We start from the raw sequence: 17,149 nt of genomic DNA on the forward strand, positions 1-17,149 counted from the left end.
CTCACAACTAATAAAGTAGATCAGTTTGAACGGTTTAGATTTACTGTTTAAAATCAATTTAATAGATTTTAAAGTTGGTGTTATATAAGCTTAAATGACACTCATGTTATACTAGTTGGACTCATTAATGCTTTCATATGTCAGTCAGTCTTGTATATAATAAATACTTGCACGACAAGGTATAAATACTTGTGTGACGATGAGTCCGAAAGTATGTCATCACCAATCTCATTTGAAAGAGAAAATTTCGTAGAAGACATTTGTGATTTTAGATTTGTAAAATTCCTCATAGATCGTCAGAAATGTGGACGAGATTGAATGAAAAAAAAATTACCTCTAAAAATACAATTATTTATGTATAAATACTTATTTATGTATAAATTATTCACCTTATAGGTATAAATACTTCCGTTTTTAGATATAAATATTTTTGTGCATGGAGATTAATACTTTAGAAAAAAAAATTAGTGCTGGAACTTTTGTGGTCCTCAAGGCAGTTATAGAAGTTAAATGCGGGGATAAATGAGAGGATAGAGGTGCGGGGACAATTATCATATTCCATATTAAATAACATATTAAATGACATAATTTTATAAAAAAAACTTCAAACAGAATGTCATATTAAATGACAAATAATATTCTTTCAATGATATAAAAAAAATGAAGATATAACTAATCAATTCAAAAATTTATAAAAATGACATTTAAAAATAGAAAGAAATCAAAACCAATGAATATATATAAAATTAAAAAATATTTGATTGAAAAAATAATATTCAATTCGAAAAGGACTTAAAAGAAACAATACCAAAGGACAAATATGGTACTTGATGTTCATAACTAAAAAAATGTCCCGCGTGTGATTATCCAAAATACAGAGGTTTCGCGGCCATTTTTATTAATATCCCTGAAAAAAAAGAAAATTTTAAAAATAACCCTGTTCCTCATTTTTTTTTAAATATGCCCTGACCGCCTGGACCAGGGGCGGCCCAAAACACCAAGTGAGGCGCCCTAGGGCCCGGCGGCCCATACCCCAAGTGAGGCGCCACCCCCTGGGGCGCCCCATTAGTAATTTGGTTTTTTTTTTTTTTTTTTTGAGAAATCTTAGTATTTTGATTTGAATAATTTTGTTGAAAAAAGTGTTGGGTTTATGTATATGTGTATGTCAAAAAATAAAATATTATGTATATGTGTATGTGTATGCCAAAAAATATAATATTTGATATATTTACGAAGTGATGTCGTAAATTTTTATAACTTTAATTTTTATTTTTATTTCTTTGGTGAACTATATGTATAATATACACACATACACATACACACATGCACATACACATACACATACACATATACACATACATATATACACATACACATACAAAAAAACTCACACATACACATACACATACACATACACATACACATACACATACACATACACATACACATACACATACACATACATATACATATACATACACACATACACATACACATACACATATACCAAATAAATCAATTCGCATAAGCAAAATAGCAAGTTTATCTGCCACCACGTCTGAATAAACCTAACAAACGACTAGTTCTTCTGGTACCAGTGGCAGGTGCGGCATTACTTGTAGAGGCTTGGCTACTAGATGATTGGCTTACAGGAGGAGGGGGTTGTGTTCTACCGGTTGCTTCAGCGACAACTCTGGCATTTTCTCTTTCGTTGTGTTCGTTTATTGCATCTAAATGTAACAATGCAATTCAGTTAGTAATATAATTAAAGCATAAATAAATTTTGTACAATTCTACGTACCTGCCCTGCGCCTGTCGGAAACAGAACGGCGAGCCCGATTTCCCGACGGTCGCCTACCACCCATCTCGTCCATGGTCATTACAATACGCTTGTGTCTCCTCCTTCCCTTTCTTATCCATCCTTCTGAAGGTAATATTCTATCTCCGACATATGTAGGCCACTCATGCTGATCAGGATAAGAATGGAAAGATCCACCCCAAGTGGAAGCAAGGTAATCGGTACGGTACATGTCAGCAACATAGTGATCCTCACAGTAGTTCCTCACTCGGCATACCGCCATCACGTGACTGCAGGGTATGTGACTTAGCTGGGGTCCTTGGCATGTACAGGTTACCGCCCTGGCATCTCCGAATTTAACCACGTACTTGCAAGCCCTCTTGACAAACGCCATAGTGCCGTCTGGTTTACGGGTGGTAGGAACGTACTCATTTGGATTTTGCACTTCGAATTCTGTTCCATCGTTACCCATCGGGATCACGGTCATGGTTGCACCTTTGTCTCTGTGTCGTCTTAGTTTCTCCTCCACCCTTGTTGAAAATGACTGGTTCATCCTTATTAATTCTGCGGCCTTAGCACGCCGTTCCTGAAACCAGGCATTTAACTTGTAGAATGTGTCCTCTACAACTGCAGCCACAGGCAACATCCGGCTCTGCTTGAATACTGCATTCAGCGACTCGGATCCGTTGGTGGTCATAATTCCCCAACGCCAACCTCCATCCCGGGATTGATATATTTTCTCGTATGCTGGATCTTCGTTGACATCTCGGGGATTATTTTTCCCCACCTTCATTAAGTAGAGATTTGCCTTTGGCATGTACTACATAGAAAATAAGGAAATAGAATAATGTAAGTAAACAATTGTAGTAAAAAAAAATTGTTTTCTTAAAGTACAATAATATATGTAAACAATTGAAATGCATGTACCCTTGCAAAACTGCTAGTCATCTCTACCACCCTTCTCGGCTTTTTCTTTCTGCAATTCCATCTAAATGTATCAGTAACCCACGTGTCGCCTCCGGTTGCCTTGGAAAGGTTCTCCGCAACGTGTTGCATACACAACCTGTGCACACACTGGCCAGTACGTGTTGACCAACCGTAATCTTCACGATCAAAAACATATTTTATTCCTTTGTGCTGGTCTGATATCACACAGAAAAACTTCCCTTCCCCAATCACCCGTCTTCTTAAAAACTGCATAAAGAATCCCCAGTTCTCGCCGTCCTCTTTACGAACAATTGCAAACGCCAAAGGCAACAGCTGGTTCTCAGCATCATATGCGCATGCTATGAGTAGTCTCCCCTCGTAACGGCCAGACATGAAGCATGCATCAATGCTGATAACAGGTCTGATGTATGGCACAGCCTGGATACAAGGACCAAAAGCCCATGCTATGCCCTTGAATTGTTTAGCTCCCTCTATTAGTACACCGTCTTTATCAAAAAAAGGGCCATGCCATCGCTCATATACGGTGCCGACATTTGTACTTGCCATGGCCTGGAGCAATGGTGCCAGATAGCCATATGAGTCCTTCCAACTACCAAATATCCTGCAAATCGCAAGTTCACGACCTCTCCACAGCCTGTTGTATTTTGGGATTACATATTTGTATTTGTGTCTGACGGTCATAGCCACCGCCTTGATGCTCATCGATGGATCCAACTTAATGTCCTCCTCAATTGCATCGGCAATTAGTGATGCTGTCAGATTTGAATGGTCTGTCCTTGTGGACGCAGACTTGCATGTATGAGGTGGTTCGCACTTCTTAATCATCCATGCTTCCCCTGAACCCGCAGGGGTTGCAAAAAGGCGGAACTCGCAGTGCGGGTGAGTTGAACAAAGCACAACTAACCTTGTTCGGTCCCTTTTGTGTATTATACATTCCCAGTTGCCGTGAACATGAGTCTCATATATTTTCTTTACAAGCTCGTCTACGCTGGTATAAACTTGCCCTGCGGCAAGTTCTTTGTTGTATACAACACGAGGACCAAAGAAACTAATGTCTGCCTCTTCGAAAGCTGTGGTGTCGTTGAATGTGGCAACCGGATGCTTATTCCCCCGACCTCTAATCGGGAATTTTTCTGCCCTGGACAACCCTGCTACATTTGCATCACCATCTGATAAGTCATCATCTTCCCAAACCCCTTGGTATTCATCCCCCGTTTCCATTTCTCTTTCTGGTACGGCATCAATAGCATCAACATCAACATCAACATCATTTCGATTAACGGGTACCGGTCCTGACTCTGGCATAGTTGGAAATCTAGGGATTATGGGTGTCTGTCTGGGTGGTAGTGGTAACTCTTCAGTATTTTCTGGGGAGTTGTGGTACCCCTGGTTGTCATTACCGGGGCTGTGATACTCCTGGTGGTACCCCTGGTTGTCATAAGGGGATTGCTGGTGGTACTCCTGGTGGTCATAAGGGGAGTGCTGATGGTACCCCTGGTTGTCATAACCTGAAGGTCCAGCCCCAGCCGAACTTGAAGGTCCAGCCCTCGTGCGGGGAACCCTCTTCGAATATATGTCCATTACCGGGACCCCACAAGCTACAAATTGAGTATACACAACTCTCCACAAATTGGCATCTGTTATTGGAAACTTAACAAAGTAAGGTCTACCCCCCCCCCCCACGTGAGTTGTCAATCCGTGTAGCCAACTCTATTTCATACCTGTTGGGGTTTACAGATGTCTTTTCGTATATTAGCTGCTTCAGTTCCTCAAATGTGGTATTTTCATTAATCTCGAAGCCAAATGCGACTTCTTTCGTGTAATGCACGCCATCTTCATCCCTTTCTAGCTTGCCGCCGACGTACAGTGCAACTAACATCTCTTCTTTAACAAACTACATTTTAAAAAAAAAATTTACAAGTATTACATGACATAATAATGGGTACATTAATAAATGACTAATTGAAAAATAAATAAACAAAATTAAAAAAAATTACAATTTTTCTACAGTAGGTGTACAGCAATTGCTACAGTAATTGTACAGTACGCTGCAGTAAATACCAACAATAATGTACAGTACGATACAGTACAGGTCAACAGTAAATGTACAGTACGCTACAGTAAATGTCAACAGTAATGTACAGTACGCTACAGTAAGTGCAACAGTAAATTTGGAACAGTAATTACTAATTATTATAATTATAATTACTAATTATTATAATTATAATTACTAATTATTATAATTAAGAAAACATACCTATTTTCCCCAGTTATCGCCTCCAGAGAAGGTCTGAGATCGGGAAGTGACAGAGGCAGAAAATGCGTTTAAATCACAGGACTAGTGGGGCGCCCCAGGGGGTGGCGCCTCACTTAAGGTATGGGCCGCCGGGCCCTGGGGCGCCTCACTAGCTGTTTTGGGCCGCCCCAGGCCCAGGCGGTCAGGGCATGTATGAAAAAAAATTAGAGAGAGGGGCATTTTTAAAATTTTCTATTTTTTTAAGAATATTAATAAAAATGGCCGGAGGTTTCGTATGTAGACATAGATCCTTCAAAAAATCACTATAGAGTTTAGATAGACAGTTACAACTGAAAAAAAAATGTCTTACCGTCACTATCCAAAATGGATAGCTGTCATCGATATACGAACCCCCCAAAATTGAACGACAGTTACAATTGATTAACAATCTGGTACTTTCTAGTAACGCGATTAATTAACTGGGGTCAAGTGAATAAACCAGTGAGGTCACCAAGACGCGATCCCGTCGTGTTTGCAACTACCGTAGAACGGTGAAAAGTAAATGCGACCGGTATCGGATCTTCTGGTGCAAAAAACTTCAAAACAGAATCGGTCATAGGTTACTGCACGGTGGGTCCCACATGTTCTTTTCAGCTGGTTCCACACTTCCACGTGGTTGACCCACCCGTCAGTCGATTAAAACAAATTCTTTGAAGGGAATCTCGAAACGGGAATTTCAATTTTGGATTTTACCCCGGAGAGGAGTGCATATCCTCTGAGATATCTCAACTTTTGCATGACCGACGTGTCCGGTTCTTATTCGGGGCTGATGTGGGGGTCAGTATTATGTATGCTTTGAGATTCGTGCAGAACGTATTTAAACCGTTCGGATTTTCCATAAAGTCACGCAAAGTTTGAGATATCTCAGAGGACACGAATTCCTTCCACAGTTGCACTTGTCTAACCCCACGATCCCACGCATGACGCACCATCGCATAATCCCATTCCCAATTCCTTCTCTGAGATGCTATCTCCAAACCGTCAAAGTCAAAATGGGGAGATGAGGTGAGACCTAAGAGCGAGAGCTAGCGATAGATACCTCGCACCTGCTCCATTACACCAGGGACACCATATGAGGCAGAGGCCTCGCCATCCCTCTCCTTCGCTTTCCACTTATCCTGCCAAGATGAAGTGAGCTTCTCTCTCTCTGTCCCTCTCACTAATTCTTTTTTACCAGTCGCTGTAGATTTCATTTGTGTAGCTAAAGCGCACGAATGGTTAAATTTTAAAGAGTGGTGCTTTGAATAGTAAGCTTCTGTTGTTCGCTAGTCACCCCTTGGCGCCTTTTCGTTATTTCCCTGTATGAATAAATAATTTCCTTTTAGCTGTAGTTGGACACTTCGTTTGGATTGGGAGATGATGAGGATCTCAACAATAGGATACTCGATGCTAAAGATTTGAAGGAGTCATTAATTTTTGGGAAAAAAAGGATGATTAGGGGAATTGCAAATTTAATTTTTTACCTTGTTAATTAGCTCATGGCTTGCAAGGTTCTATTTGATTGTTTGTGTGTAATAGATGAACATTTGGAGGAAGAAAAAACTGAAATTATTTTTGATAGCTATGGTTGAACCGATGGGATTTGATGAAAGTGTTCTTTTTCCATTTTAGACATGTACTCAGTGATGATCGAATTAATCTTTTTGGAGGCTATAAGAAAGATAAAACAAAGAAACTAATTATGCTGGTGGGCCAAAAAAAAAAATTGCATAATTTAATCCTGTAGTTGCCGGCACATAATGGAGCAATTTCATGAAAAAAATTGAAAATATCCTTATTTGTAAAAGGGATTGAAGCAGTAAAAATACCCATATGCACATTAAAATAGTTCCTTTCAACCACAGTAGAACTCCAAATTAAATTGAAAATTTTAGAAAAATGAAAATAATAAATGATGAATAGCTTTATTAAAAGATAGTAATATATAAATAATGGACAAATGCAAATGGAACCAGGTACAAGTTACTAGATATCTATCTTTGGCACATAAGCATTAATTTTGTTCTTAATTTTAAGTTTTCACCATGTGGTAGCTGTTAGTAGTAGACTAGTAGTTTTGATTCAATTTCAATTTTATGGAATACAAAAAATTCTTTATCTTAAATTTTTTCTTACAGAGCGAGGACGATATTCGGCTTTTCGATCTCTCTGATTCTAATAAACATGGCATCTATTTTGGAGAAAGCAGATGAGAATCTCCTTCCAGCAGTTTACAAAGAAGTTAGTGAGGCATTTAATGCGGGCCCAACTGAGCTTGGTTACCTCACTTTTATAATGAACTTTGTGCAATCGGCATCTTCTCCCCTTGCTGGTACAATGTCAAATTTGAGTCTGGTCTGGTTTTTAGTACGACAGCTATTTGATTAGCCAAATCTTTTTTTTTTTTTTGAAAGCTTCTCAGCGGCCGACAAGTTTGATTAGCCAAATCTAAAAACGATTAATGTAAATAATTAGAGAATTACTACTCTTTTGAACTATGCCTGGTGCTTTGCCTTACTTTTAATAATTGTCATAAGCAGCACTGTAGTTAATTAAAGCTAACACCTAACCTTTTTTTGGGCTAGATGCAAGCAAAGCTAAACAATTAAACAGGGTTAAATAAGCAAAATGACTGCCATTACCTATATTGACTTTACCAGGTGCGGAGTCACACTTTCAAGTTATGAGATCAAGGGATTACTTTCACAAAAAATATGGGGGTCAATTTTATAGTACCCATAGAATTTTTCTCTAAATTATATAACAAAATTAACTACTTTCGGAAAAGAATGGGGTCAATTGACCCCATTTCTTCTTATTATATGCACCCCTGGACTTTACCAAATATCTCAATATAAAGTTAAGACAATGTTTGAGGAAGTTGTACTTGAGGGAATTTCTTTTGTTGCATTTAGGGGAAAATTCATCCTCTGCACACGTAAATATTCTGATGTTGTTTGCAAAAGCCTCCAATAAATTTGGTTCAAGTGGCATAATCTGAGGAATTTAGGGTGTTAACTGCAACAACCCCCCCTTTTTTTAAATAATAAAAATAGAACCCATTAATTAATCATGTTCTGTTATTCATAAATTAAATATCTCCCAAGTTCTAATCAGATTAATCATTATAAAAAAAACAGGTTGATCCATTTTGACATATTTCAGTTTAGCTGCATTAATTTTTTTGTAGGTATTCTTTCACTCCACTATGACCGCCCGACAGTCCTTTCAATGGGGACTGTGTGTTGGGCCATCTCAACTGCTGCAGTCGGGGTGAGTCAGCATTTTCGACAGTTGGCATTCTGGAGAGCGATAAATGGGTTTGGACTCGCCATCGTCATCCCAGCACTTCAGTCTTTCATTGCCGACAGTTACAAGGATGGGTCCCGTGGCACGGGCTTCGGGATATTGAGCCTTGTTGGTGCGATAGGTGGAATAGGTGGAGGTATATTGGCAACTGTTATGGCCGGACAGGAGTTCTTTGGCATGCCAGGCTGGCGGTTTGCATTTCTCATGATGGCATCTGTTAGTTTAATTATTGGCCTTCTTGTGTACTTGTTTGTTGATGATCCAAAAAAAACCTCTCCAATGCATCTAGGGACTGATGTGGACTCTAACAAGTACAATTCTAACCTCAATAATAATTTTTTTTCAAAAATAAATTCTGTTTTTTTCAAAAAGAAGGAAAAATGTTCTTTTTTTGATGTCTACATTATTTAAAATTGATGTTTCGTTGTTAGTAAGCTCGAAATAAATTATTTGTAAATATGATGTTTTCTAGAGCTAGGTTGTACTGATTAAATGGCTGTGCTTAACTCTAGGTTTTACCAGCTAGGAGGGAAAGCAGGCCTACCTCAAATTTCTCTCTGGCGCGACTCATTTGTAGCAATGAAATCTGTGGTGAAAGTGAAAACATTTCAGATTATTGTGTTGCAAGGAATAATTGGATCTCTACCATGGACCGCCATTGTTTTCTTTACAATGTGGTTTCAACTGATTGGTATGTAAGTTCAAATTTGTTAAATTCAAAGCTACTGAGTACTGTAATGTGAACTCTAATATCGAACAATTTCTCTTACAGGTTTTGATCACAAGAGTTCAGCTGCTTTGAACAGCCTCTTTTCTATTGGATGTGCCACTGGTTCATTCATGGGTGGGTTCATAGCGGATCGATTGTCACGGGTTTACCCGGATTCAGCCCGTGTCATGTGTGCCCAATTCAGCGCCTTCATGGGCATTCCCTTTTCACTAATCCTCCTTACTGTGATACCGCAATCTGTAGATTACTGGTTCGCATATGCTGCAACACTTCTCTTGATGGGTTTGACCATCAGTTGGTGCGCCTCATGTGCAAACAACCCCATGTTTGCTGTGGTGGTGCCACGTAAGCACCGCACCATGATCTACGCCTTTGACCGTGCATTTGAAGGGTCATTTTCCTCCTTGGCTGCCCCGACCGTCGGCTTGGTCACCGAGAGGATTTATGGGTACGACTCGAAATCCATTAGTCTAGCAAATGGGTCTCCGCAAGGGGCATTGGCACTCTCAAGGGGGCTTCTGACGATGATGGTAATTCCCTTTGGTGTTTGTGTTTTGTTCTATAGTCCCTTGTACATTGTTTTTAAGAAGGACCGAGAAAATGCTAAGATGGCAAGTAGTAAGGAGCAGGATCTCGAGCTTACCTAACACCTGAATGGACAAATGGTGGCTTGGGGTACAGTATATTGATTCACTTGGTATTTTAGAAGTTTTGTTATTCTTTGTTTCTTTCTTTTCCAAATTTTTGCTTATTAGTTTCTTATAGGGAGTTTATTTTTTCTTTAAATTCGGTTTTGTTTAACACCTTCATTCTAGGCCATAGGTGCAGATACGATTTTGAGGGATTATTTATTTGATATTCAAGTTTTTTATATACAGTGGAACCGGGGTGTTCTTAAGCTCAAACGTATCAAATTGACTTTAAACAATGAATTTAAATTGTTGAAACCAATCTAGTTCACGAGAGGTGTGTTTATATGCAAAATTTACAAGTTTTCAAATTAGATTAGTAATTAAGCAGTAAAAATAGAAGAAGAACGTTTCATGCATTCATTTTTTTTAATCATATTTTGACTGGTTAACTTTATATTAAGTTAATTCAAAATTTATAAAATTTATATGTAAATGCATAATTTGTGAAAAAAAATCATTTTTAACAGTTTAGATTCGTCATTTGAAATACGATAAGATTTCATTTTTAACAGTTTATAGAATTTATGATTTTTTTATTGTAATTTTAAATATTTGCATGTTAATATATTATTTGTACTATAAAAATGTATTATTTCTGATTTGCATCATAGTCCGGAGTTTACATACCTAGATTATTCCTAAATGCAAGTTTGTTACTATTCCAAATACGTACACAAAGTGTGACATTTGCAAAACAAGCAGAAAAAAAACATAAAAAGGGTGAAATGTTTTTTTTTTTAAATAAAGAAAGGCAGAAACAGTACATCTATTTCTAGAAATGGCATAAGAAAATAATAATAATAAATAAACATAGGGTCCTTTTGAGAAATGTGCATATATGCTGATCCGGAGGACACCAACTCTGACCTGAATCTATGGCTAATCTTCATAGCCATTGAATTTGGATTTTTAGCTACTTAAAGGGACTGATTTCATGAATAAAATCAAAGTGTGAGGATTATGTGTAAAATTGTGAGAAGGCGGCATCAAAATAAGGTTAACATCCTGATTCATAAATAAATGTATTTGTGTCATGACCCTCTGACGAAAAATTCTGACTTGGACTCAAATCTGAATTCAAACTTGAATTTGAGTTCGGACTCACTCTGAGAAGCATGCTGCTGCTATTAAAGAGGAACCAACTTTAAGAATTGACCATTTGCCTTTCCTAGAAATATTAATAGAGTTTACATTTTCTAAACTAATATTTATGTTTTGTTTCTTTCTATATTTACATTTCTTAAGTAGCCATTTATATTTTGTTTATTTATATGTGCAAATTAATCCCTCCTTATGGTCTATAAAAGAGGTGCTCATGTAAGAAGAAAAAGACAATAACTTTTGATAATATATTTTTTTCTTGAGAGAGATTTAATCTCGCATTTACTATTTAGCATTTTCGTTGTTTCTAATTCCACTAAACCGAGTTCAAGACCTGTCACTAGCGGAGTCGAGATCCGAGACCGAGATTGAGTTTAAGTGGTATTAGAGTAAGTTCTTCTTTTATTGTTCAATATCTCACTAAACCAAACTCATCAAAATTTTGAGTCGCACAAGAAAACTTCTTTTATTTCAGTTGCACATGATGATCTCTTTTGATACTTTTCTTGTCAAAATTTAGAAATTCCGCTGTCTTAAGTACCATAGAACATCCAACAATAACAATCACACATTTTGTCATGTATGATAACCCCTGCTTGTATATTTCCACAAATTTCAACTTTCTTTGAACTTAGCATTACTTCAATATCACTGGAATACCATCTCTAAAACATGGCATGCTTAAGTAATATTCCATGCTTAAGTAAACATGGCACGCTTTATTCACAACTGCATATGCCTTAGCTAACTCATATTTCACATCTAATACCCATGATCTCCCATACTTCCTTCCAATACACCAGTGTCTACAGCACAATTATTGTAACTCATCGGCTATCTTCAACACTTTCACTCTCATCATCAACCATGAGTAAAAAACTCCCAACTTCTTTCTTCTACTTCGTGAGATGCATTTCGACATCATTACCCTGTATTCTTGTCATTTCTTTACTTCTTAGACCACACCAAAATATTACTCTCAAAATTGAACACCTTTACATAGTACAACACATTCATCTAGCTAATTACTACAGATATACCACAGATTGTCCCATACTACGGATCAATATGATCTTCATATTAAAGAACGTGCTTGGAGACCAAATTTTATATTTTATGAAAAATTTTACAATTTTTTTATAGATAGAAAATCACTGTTTTTTAGAAGATTCTGGATCATCCAAAAACAATAATTTTGTATAGATTTACCATTATAGAATTCACAGTGCGTTTGGATTGTCAAAAAAATAGGGGTTTAGGGTTTGTGGTGATTGGATGCTCTCAATTTATACATATTCTATAGGAGCTCCTAGTATGGATTCAATTTTAATTCACATAAAAAATCCACTAATAAATATCATCATTACAACATAGGCAACTCTAATGAAATCCAATATAAACATATTCCAATCAATATTACTAGAGTGTTGCAAACAATGCATTTAATACCAAAGTTATCTACAGTGCAACAATTGTAATTCTCATTTATTTACAACTGCTTCATTTTTCAGGAGAGACATTCCACAATATAAATAAGCCATTGAAGTCATAAAATCCCAACTGAACCATAAGGCCCATCAATTCAAGGTAAGCTCTAATAAGTCATCTCATTTTATTAGATAATACAAAATTTACAATACATTTCTCCAACTCCCCTTCTATCAGGCACTTGTCCCATTCAAAAATTACAAGTGCCACTTGTCAGCTTCATCACTCTAAGAACAAACATATGCCCCCCTACTCCACTATCTCCATCCACTACACCATCTAGTACAATAATTCCTTTCTCAATGTATCCCCCCTTACACCTATATAACTGAAAGCAATCTTAACGATATTCTAAAAACCTCCAACTATTCACCACTACATATAGAACATTCTCTTTGACATATATGTACACAAACCCTCCATCTCCAAACCAACAACAACAAAAATAACGTTAATGCCCTTAACATCCCGTCAATTGCTCACCAAACTTACCATAGACATGAAGATGTACCTCCCAACCTACCGACATGAAACCAACCTGCGAGGGGTTACCACTGTAATGGTCATTATACACGTCAGCCGTTCAAATAAATCAACCCTAGAAAAAACCTTCGCTCTATGCCGGAGGACAACTGCATTATTGCGGAAGATATCACGTCAAGAATGGTATTACGCTTTATCCAAGCATACTACATAGAAGAATCGTGTCTCTATCTATCTCAACTCTTACGTTTTCATCCAAACAAAACAAGCATGGAAGCGGCTGCTGACAGCTTGGCCCACCAACTCGATGTAGCAAGAGACACAATCAGACACCTCCATGACCAATTATACTCAACCATACTTAATTACAGTAACTTGTCGGAGAAAATGAACCACACCACATGTTAGAGACCCTACAAACAAACTCTCATATACAAGAATTGTATGACGAGACTGCCAAGCAACGATGTCAAATCATAATGCTAGAAAATCATGTACGTTATTTAGAAACACGAACACTCTGCTCTACACAAACCACCATAGCTTGCTCCAGCTACTAAGGTCGCAGGAGACACCGGCATCGATGAGCAACGTTCATGCCACAATCCATGGTAACACAGCAAAAAATGTTGCCCCCCTTGCTACTTCCTGCGCCAACCTTACTGGACTATGAAATGTTGACCATACAACTACCCTCTTGTATAAATACTATATATATTGTTAACTTTTCCTGCAAGTATACCCACCGATTTTATAATAATATTTTGTAACGAACTTTTGTAAACTGTACTATGTACAATGGGATATTAATATAAGGAAAAATTTCCAGTGTACCCATCTAAACTTTTGAAATAGCCAATTTACCCATGAAATCACCATAATAGCCAATATCCCCATCAAAATTTAATTTTCTTTCTTCTATCCCCTTTTATTTATTTTACTTTTTATTTAATTATTTTTAAATTCGTATTGACCATTATACCCCTTTATTTTTAAACAGAGATGTCCATTACTTTTTAAGTTTTAACCTTTTCTTCTAGTTACGTTCTTCGTATACTAGCGAGGCAGCGATCTCAGATTCTCAGTTTCACTCCCTACCGCAAATAACCAAAAGTGATGCGGATGAGTTCACATATTCCCACTGAATATTTGTGATTTGCGATTTATGAGTACAATTGCAAGTAATTGAATAGATTTTGAGTTACGTTAAGGCCTAAACTTTATGTTTTCTTGTAACGGGATTTTTCTTTAGAACTGGAACGTTGTACCAGTATTTTTCTATTCAATTGGAACTTTGTAATATTACTTGATATTATCAATTAAATGCCGGACAGGTTCTTCAAATGAATTAATTTTGATAGCAATAAAAAATAGCAAAAAAAGTAGAGCAGTGAATTATCTTGCTTCCCCTCATGGATATCTTTCTTGTCATTGTGCAGTAAACTATTATCCTTCTCCTTTTGCTAGGCGAAAACACCATTGTACATAAAAAAATATTGTTATTTTTCTTAAAGTCAAAAAGAATTTTCAATTCAAAACACAAAAGAGAATTGATAAAATAAAAAAGCTACATATTTTCTTCTTGAAATATGCTAGGTGGACACACTCTCTTCTTCGATCTTGTATTACCTTTACTTATAATCCTACAAAAGGCCACAAATTAGAGCAATTAAATAATATCAATGAAAGCTAATTCATTATGCTATGGTACAAGTAATGCTATTGTGTGACTCGAGCTCGAGTTATGGTTGATCCATTAAGTAGCAGTTACCTTCAACTTCTTTTTTGTTTTTAATTAGTCGCCTATTAACCGAGCTCCTGGGGAGATTTGCTGATCAACTAGTGTTAGTTTAAAGCAAATATTGGGAAGATCATATTGCATTTTCTTTTTCTCAAAAAATAAAAATATCAATGAAAACAAAATTTAAATACATGCAACTTAAACAGTATAGTTTACTGATGCAATTACATATCCTACATCTCCTTCTACATCCAAGTAAAATTTCATAATTCAAATTATATATTATTAAGGATCTTGATGGATTTCAACCATCACCTCCCTGAAAATTTAGGGACTCTGTCCAAGTGTTTGAGCTAAAGATCCATTTCACAAGACAAACAAAATTTGTACATGAGATACACATCGAAAAATATAGAAAACAAATGTCACAACTAAGTACTAAAGTCCAGTATTAACGTACCTGATTTTTTCATTGAATGAACTGAAATTATCCTTTTGCTTTGAGGGGTTCACGGTTCAACCTATAATTATCTAGTAACAGTTCACCAGCAGGCCAATTGACTCTGCTACCGAATTGGTATCAACATTTGGCACTGCATTATTAACCAATAGTGATGTTCATTGAGTGTTTATCAAATCATGTATATCTTTTAATTCCTTCTCATACATACAAAACAAGTACCCCCAAAAACAGGTAGATGCTCGTGGAAAAACTCAAATCATGTCCAATTTTCAAAAACAAATGTTGTACTGTAAAGTTTAACCAGCAATTATAATAACAATACCCTATGATTAGGAACTTCAATTTTACGACAGGTATCCAATGAACCATTTCCAGTTTCAGTTTTGCCAGTGGTAAAATCATCTTTCTGTATCTCCCTATTTGCTCCAAGTTATTATTAATATCATACTCTATATTCTGTCCCTCGAGGTTTCTTTTCAAGTGCTTCTCCACAATTCGCAATTTGATCTTATTCTCTAGCTTATTAGAGGATATTCGAATTCATTTCATATTAAGTCAAGTAGTTAAAAATCATGGACTGAGGAGTCCCTAAAATCAGGTATATTCAGTTGTAGCATTTGAAACCAGTCCCTAAAATCAGGTATCATGGACTGAGGAGTCCCTTCTCTTCACTTTCAAATTTATTCAGTCGCGGCATTTGAAGAAACTTGGAGTCCCCTTCATGCCGATCTTGTCATTTGAAGTTTTCCTTCATGCCAGCGTTGGAATTCATATTGGAATTATAAAATAAACAGAGCGTGGACCTGGCCGATCTTGTCATTTCATATAGAGAAGGAACTTGGAGTCCCCTTCATGCTACGACTTGAAGAAATCATTTTCTTCTTTGGTCCACTTGCACTCCCTGTGTGGTTTCCATGTACCAATGGAATCATGTATAGATAAGTTTCACGGTAAAGGAAGAAGATTAGAAGTAAGGGCAAATTTGTCAATTTAATTTTTAAAATAATTAAATAAAAGGTTAAATAAATAAATGGGGGTAGAGGAAAGAATGTCAAATTTTCATGGGGATATTGGATATTATGTGGTTTCTATGGGTAAATTGGCTATTTCAAAAATTTGTATGGGTACACTAGAAATTTTCCCTTAATATAACTTATTTTCTCCAGCATTGCTCTCATAAAATACAACATTCCAATAGTTACAACGCATACATCTTACTTCTACTTACAATTTTCAATTAACAATTCCTGCTATTGTACTTTCAAAAGTTCTTGATTTTCACTCAATTTTATATTTTCACAGTTTACATTTTTCTTCAATTATCTTATACACTCATTTATATTCCACTATTACATTCTTACTACCTTATGTACCTATTTATGTTAGAATTCTTCTTCTTCTTCTAATATATTAAAATAAAAAAAGAATTACTGACTTAACAAAAAGGTAAAAGACAATCATATACTCAATCAGTCAGTAAATGTTTGCCATAATGCATTCTGTCATATCAGAAATTTGTCACTTGTTACTTTACTTAGTATTCTATTTTAAGTATGTACAATAAATATACTAACTTAGAAACACACAACTCAGTAAAAATAAAATTACTCGCCGTTAATTGTACCAGTAAATGTATAGACTTCCACAAGTTGTACCTCAAACAGAACGAAATGAAATCCACCCATTTCAATCTACCTAGCCCCGGAACGTCACTACAATATTTCTATAATTCGTCAGACATTTCATATATTATTTATTGTATTTCCTCAGTATGTAAATTGACTTTTCTTTTATAGTTTTCTACATGTGCATCCGGAGGAAGTGAAAATCAACAATCAAACAACAAACTCTCCACCAAAAGAAATGACCTTAAATCTTACTGCCATTTTATTTTACATATTTTCTCCTAGATTTCTATAATTTCATACTATTATTTGGTATCAATCTTTACAAAATAAATTTACATAAATATATTTCATTCATATTTAAATACAAATTGAACCTTTATATTACAAAGGAAAACAACTTCAACAAAACTAATTTCTACATGTCAATAGGAAAATATAAAACAAGCAAGTTACTCAGATAAAAAAAAAATTTCCCCTTCTCAGTTTGCCAACA

The 17,149-nt window shown here is 36.2% G+C and overlaps 2 protein-coding genes across 3 annotated transcripts; one reads left to right on the forward strand and one right to left on the reverse strand.

The window, feature by feature from the left end:
- Nucleotides 1–1,542: 1,542 nt before the first annotated feature.
- On the reverse strand, nt 1,543–4,497 carry LOC144574632 (uncharacterized). Its single transcript, XM_078324646.1, has 3 exons — nt 2,726–4,497; nt 1,802–2,618; nt 1,543–1,730 (listed from the first exon to the last, which is right to left on the reverse strand). The coding sequence occupies exons 1-3, from the start codon at nt 4,325–4,327 to the stop codon at nt 1,543–1,545; spliced, it is 2,607 nt and encodes an 868-aa protein (XP_078180772.1). The 5' UTR covers nt 4,328–4,497.
- Nucleotides 4,498–5,972: 1,475 nt separating this feature from the next.
- LOC144574833 (uncharacterized) lies at nt 5,973–9,937 on the forward strand. Of its 2 annotated transcripts, none has more exons than XM_078324911.1 (5): nt 5,973–6,173; nt 7,160–7,353; nt 8,212–8,641; nt 8,843–9,021; nt 9,103–9,937. In XM_078324911.1, exons 1-5 carry the CDS (start codon nt 6,115–6,117, stop codon nt 9,705–9,707), a joined length of 1,467 nt encoding a protein of 488 aa, XP_078181037.1. In that variant the 5' UTR covers nt 5,973–6,114; the 3' UTR covers nt 9,708–9,937. The 2 variants fall into 2 exon arrangements, with proteins under 2 accessions (XP_078181037.1, XP_078181038.1); XM_078324912.1 differs by having other exon boundaries at nt 6,163–6,289.
- Nucleotides 9,938–17,149: the final 7,212 nt, after the last annotated feature.

Source organism: Carex rostrata, chromosome 23, assembly GCF_964058835.1.
Source record: "Carex rostrata chromosome 23, lpCarRost1.2, whole genome shotgun sequence".
NCBI classification, from domain to species: domain Eukaryota; kingdom Viridiplantae; phylum Streptophyta; class Magnoliopsida; order Poales; family Cyperaceae; genus Carex; species Carex rostrata.

Bases quoted from the DNA above. Each gene is read 5' to 3' on its own strand.
- LOC144574632 (XM_078324646.1), bottom strand. From the start codon at position 4,327: ATGGACATATATTCGAAGAGGGTTCCCCGCACGAGGGCTGGACCTTCA. The intron at 2,619-2,725 runs GTACATGCATTT...TTTTCTATGTAG, and splicing joins TGACTAGCAGTTTTGCAAGG to TACATGCCAAAGGCAAATCT. The intron at 1,731-1,801 runs GTACGTAGAATT...TGTTACATTTAG, and splicing joins TTCCGACAGGCGCAGGGCAG to ATGCAATAAACGAACACAAC.
- LOC144574833 (XM_078324911.1), top strand. From the start codon at position 6,115: ATGAGGCAGAGGCCTCGCCATCCCTCTCCTTCGCTTTCCACTTATCCT. The intron at 7,354-8,211 runs GTACAATGTCAA...ATTTTTTTGTAG, and splicing joins GGCATCTTCTCCCCTTGCTG to GTATTCTTTCACTCCACTAT. The intron at 8,642-8,842 runs GTACAATTCTAA...GCTTAACTCTAG, and splicing joins ACTGATGTGGACTCTAACAA to GTTTTACCAGCTAGGAGGGA.